Source organism: Notolepis coatsorum, assembly GCF_963971535.1.
Source record: "Notolepis coatsorum genome assembly, chromosome: 6".
In the NCBI taxonomy this organism is placed as follows: Eukaryota; Metazoa; Chordata; class Actinopteri; order Aulopiformes; family Paralepididae; genus Notolepis; species Notolepis coatsorum.
Genome location: NC_140170.1, coordinates 98,146,954 through 98,151,810, shown reverse-complemented (window position 1 = coordinate 98,151,810; position 4,857 = coordinate 98,146,954). Strand labels below are relative to the sequence as shown.

The window sequence follows — 4,857 nt, the reverse complement described above, 5'->3', positions numbered from 1 at the left end:
CGGAGAGGCACGCTGAGGAGGCCGTGCAAACTGCAATGGAATATGGGGCATCTCTCTCTCTTTAACTAATATTTTGATTCTATCCTGACATTTTTCAGTTGGAAGGGCAGTCTATATGCGTAACGGTAAAAATATATATCATTAAAAAGAAAAAAATTAAAAGGGCACTTTTTTATGAGGCTCAAAAAGGTAGGTGCTCAAGCACCCCTTGGGCTCTATGTGTGCACGTGCCTGCAATGGATTAAGTACAATATGCATCGCAGCCTATTACTAGCGTTCTAGGAATTATCCTAGACCACTCTAAAACTATACTTATATTCACCACGGTATAAAAGGACAATGTATGAATGGAAAAAATATTACTTTCCCACATCTTGAACGATAGATACCCGATGTCAAATGGGCCATAGTAATGCAGATATAGCTATAATATTTAAATAGTTATAGCCCTGCCAACAAGGTGAGCGACTCCCACCGTTTACAGTGATGGCGTCAGCTACTAATGATGCTTATATTGCGTGGCAGCTCTATTGTGGTAAAGGATCCCCATTATAGACACATGAAAGAGCCTCTAGTCTTCCTGGACCACATACAGTGTATAATCCACAAACATGTGAGCTATTAAACATTTGTATTCTACATTTTATTCTACATTTTATGTCCTTTTCTTCAAATAACCTTCTACACTCCAGACTAGAGGTAAGATTTCACAAAGCACTATGCAGATATTTACTGAAGACATTTAAGACTCTACACTAGACTCTAATTTCACAGTTGCTTCATTACGTTATACAATGTCATTGCCAAATGGAATCATTTGTAAATATTTCCCCAGATGAAATCGAAGATCTCAGCCTCCCGCAAGCTCATGCTGAAGGTAAGGGCATCCTTTAAGAGGACGATAACTCCACGATGCCACATTTCCACAGGCTGCAACAACGCCTGACAATGAATCAAACAGATGATATTTGTTATTCTTGTTTCAGAGCTTGATGGTGGCCAAGGCTAAGGAGGAGCTAGAGCAGGAGCTGGAGGAAAAGGAGGAGGAGAAGGCGAGGTACCTGTGGGAGAAAGCCCCCCAGTTAGAAAGCAGTGGCATGTGCTTTGAAGATCTCCAGGTGCAGTAATATACATCCAATAAACACAAGTGTTAACTGAACCCGTCTGACCCAGAACTAACTACACGTCCCTTTTCTTTTTTCTCTCGCCAATGTATTTGCAGTTGTTAAAGTAATCCTAATCACTTGGCATGGGGCGACAGTGGCCCGGGAGGTAGAGCAGTCGTCTGGTAATCCGGAGGTTCCTGGTTCGATTCCTGCTCCTTCCCGGGCAGTGTGTCAAAGTGTCCTTGAGCAAGACAATTAACCCCTAATTGCTCCCGATGAGCAGGTCGGCACCTCTGCCGTCAGTGTGTGAATGTGTGAGTGAATGGGTAAAAATATGAGGACCAAATTGTAAAGCGCTTTGGATAAAAGCGCTATATAAATGCACCATTTACCATTTATGTGAATGTGATACACCACCCGAAAAGACTTAACTACAGTATGACTGTAAGCAACACGGTTCTTCACTGCAAGGGTGACCCATTAATACAAATACTGTTTATACATTCTCAGCTACAAAAAAAAGGGTGATTGATGTCGAATATTTGCTAACTACCCCTTCTTGTTTTCCATGCAGGCGTTATGCCAGGACTTACATGCCAAGATAGACGTGGTGGATGAGGAGCGGTATGACATCGAAGCTAAAGTCTCGCACAATACCAGAGAGGTAACAATGAAATGACCCAAAGACAGCTGGAAAATCTAATTATAATAAAAAAATAAATTAAAAAAACTGGCTCGCCAAAGTGATCTCTGCTCGGAAATAACAGCAGTGGAAGGTGCTAATTTGGTAGAGCTATAAGTCATTATGACATGTAGCTCTACCCTCACTCAATTTCTCAATTTCCTGATACCTCGACAGGCTCTCTCGATTAGCTTCCCACTCTCTCGTTACGTTTCATTAATAATTTGGCCTCCCTGACTTCCCCTGGGCCCTTGGTAACACGCAGCACCGAGGGTAGGGGGGGGAGCATTACACAGAGTAATGAGTCAGAGAACATCACAGATAGGTCGATGTTTGTCTAGGATTATTATAATTATCTTGATATTGTTTGTTTACTTACACTTGTAGTTTGTTCAGTCATTGGTTTTCACACACATCACACAACAAAAATAAATCGTAAATGCAACGCAAAAATGCGTTTCTGAGTCTTTGAGTGTAGAGAGAGGTCAATGTTTTTCTGCCGTCACCGAAAATATATACAGTTTATATTCAATTGGTGATAGAACGAATGCATATTCCAACATTAAAAACATCTAAACATTCGTTTTTAGTGGCGAAATAAAGAAATCATAATTTTTGTTACAGCAACTTCCTGTAATCACTTGACCCGGCTATAATCCATTATAATCCATCATGGAAAATGGCACACAGGGGTTGGCTATAGTGGTTGTTTCTTCTATCAACTGAAAGTATCGTCTGGGACTTTTTGTGAAGGAAGTGGCCCGAAAACGGAAGGGCCAAAACTGCATTCTGAATACCATTGTGGGTGGAGCTCCCATTTGATGTACTGTACATCTCTACTGAGTGTACATCTCTACTGAGTAATGGAACAGTACTTAAGATGGCAAAGGAGATTTCCCAGAGAGGAAGTGCTGAGCAGAAGTTAGCAAGGACATATTAATATAATGAAAGGTACCCCAGTTAATAAGTAAATGCTCAGCCTCTCTCCTCCTCGTATGGGTTTGGTTGGACTGGCAACCTTTGACTGACGTTGTCTGATGTCCACCCTTTTTTGCCTCAGCCTTTGCCTCACAGAAGCTGGAGCACACACAATATAGTTTAGGGCATACAGAACCAAGCATTTCACTGTAATGTACATGTACTTTATACGTGACAAATACACTTAAATTTAAATCAACTTCAAACTTGAAAACTTGAAACTATATCTTTAGCCTGACTATATGTACAGAGATGGCTGTGAGCTCATTTTGCTAAAGCAGCTTTTCTACAATTATAAGAGAGATCCAGAGTGGAATATCCCTTTAAGTCTGTGTGTAGGGAACGTGATTATCACACAGATTCGAATATTTGTCCACACTATCTCTTTGTAGCAAAGTTGTGCAAGTAGTAGATCATGCCATGTCACCTGAAAGTTAGGGGGTTGAATCGTCTAACCACCATATATGATATGACAGCATACAAATCTCTCCACCTCCCAATTAGATCAAAGACCTCAACATTAAGGTACTGGACCTGCGGGGGAAGTTCAAGCGACCCAATTTGAGGAGGGTGAGGGTGTCCGCGGATGCCATCCTGCGCTCGCTCCTGGGCTCCAAACACAAGGTGTCCATGGATCTTCGGGCTAACCTGAAATCAGTTAAGAAGGAGGACACAGAGAAGGTGGGTATCAGACAGAATAATGATGCAGGAAAATACAATTGCCAATCTGTGAATGTGTGTCACGATATTTGGTTGTTGATGTAATGGAGCTGCAGGGCTTAAAGGGGAAAGCCACTGATTTTTTTTTAACTCCCTGTGCACCAAGACTGTCCAGTCAACATTGGTGAAAACGCACCACTCTCTTCTAAAGCTAGAAATCAGGGACAGAACCCTGGCTTTTGTGATGTCACCTGAATGTAAAATCAGGGGCTGCTCCACAGATGATGGATGGGGCACTAACTTTGTGGGCCTAAAAGAGTTTATAGGTTAAAGGTGTATATTCTGGTTCAGAGCTTTTTTTTTCAATGCTATAATATAAACCCCAAAAGGTTTTCCATTCCATTTGTTGTCTATAGGGCAGCCCCACATTTTACATCCAGGTGACATCACAAAATGTGAAGGTTCTCTCTCGGATTTCTTTAGGAGATAGTGGTGCATGTTCAGAAATATTGATGGAACTGGGGCCCAAGAAAAACATACTGTATGTGGATTCATAAAATGGGTGGTAATCCCCTTCAAGAGCCTACTGTATTATGCCAACATTGAATACCTTTTTTGTGATTCTGTGTCCAATAGGAGAAGACAGCAGAAGTGAGTGATTGGAGGAAAAATGTGGAAGCCATGTCTGGCATGGAGGGCAGGAAGAAGATGTTTGATGCTGCCAACCAGTAAACCAACAAACATTTGACATTCATTGTTAAATCAATCCCATGGCTTATCATCCAACAAATACCGAACAGAAAGAAAGAGACCACAAATGCATACATTCTTCTATATTCCTTCACAGAGAGCCAAGGTTGCAAATTAAATATTCAACATAATATCCATGTATTTGTGTATACTATTTTGTTTTTAATTTGTATTCATATTTAACCCTTTAGTATAGCACCTCTGGCATTGTTTTTATGTTTCAATGTGTATTCATGTTTAACCCTTTAGTATAGTACCTCTGACTTTGTTTTATGTTTTATTGTCAATGAAATATAGTACAAATTACTTTCATCTCTTGAATTTAGAAGAATCATACATGTAGACTATATTTGTCATGCAGATTTTACACACACACACACACACACATGCGATGGGCGACCCACAGGAACACACACACACACACACACACACACACACACACACACACACACACACACACACACACACACACACACACACACACACACACACACACACACACACACACACACACACACACACACACACACACACTGAGTCGCTGAATGAAATGTTCTCTGCACTTCCCATCCCGTTGTCCTTCCCCCCAAGGGCAGAGTTACTAAAGGTAGGAGAGAGTAGGACGAGTACTGAGAGTAGGAGAAATGCATTGTAGGTTTTGGTCTTTTCATAGGATATGTT

General features: G+C 41.1%; 1 protein-coding gene across 1 annotated transcript; it reads left to right on the top strand.

Moving 5' to 3' along the window:
• Window positions 1–835: 835 nt before the first annotated feature.
• tnni1b (troponin I type 1b (skeletal, slow)) lies at window positions 836–4,427 on the top strand (the record flags this gene model as incomplete). The annotated part of the gene is made up of 5 exons (XM_084316514.1): window positions 836–877; window positions 987–1,118; window positions 1,681–1,770; window positions 3,271–3,447; window positions 4,063–4,427. The coding sequence occupies 5 exons, from the start codon at window positions 836–838 to the stop codon at window positions 4,156–4,158; spliced, it is 537 nt and encodes a 178-aa protein (XP_084172640.1). The 3' UTR covers window positions 4,159–4,427.
• Window positions 4,428–4,857: the final 430 nt, after the last annotated feature.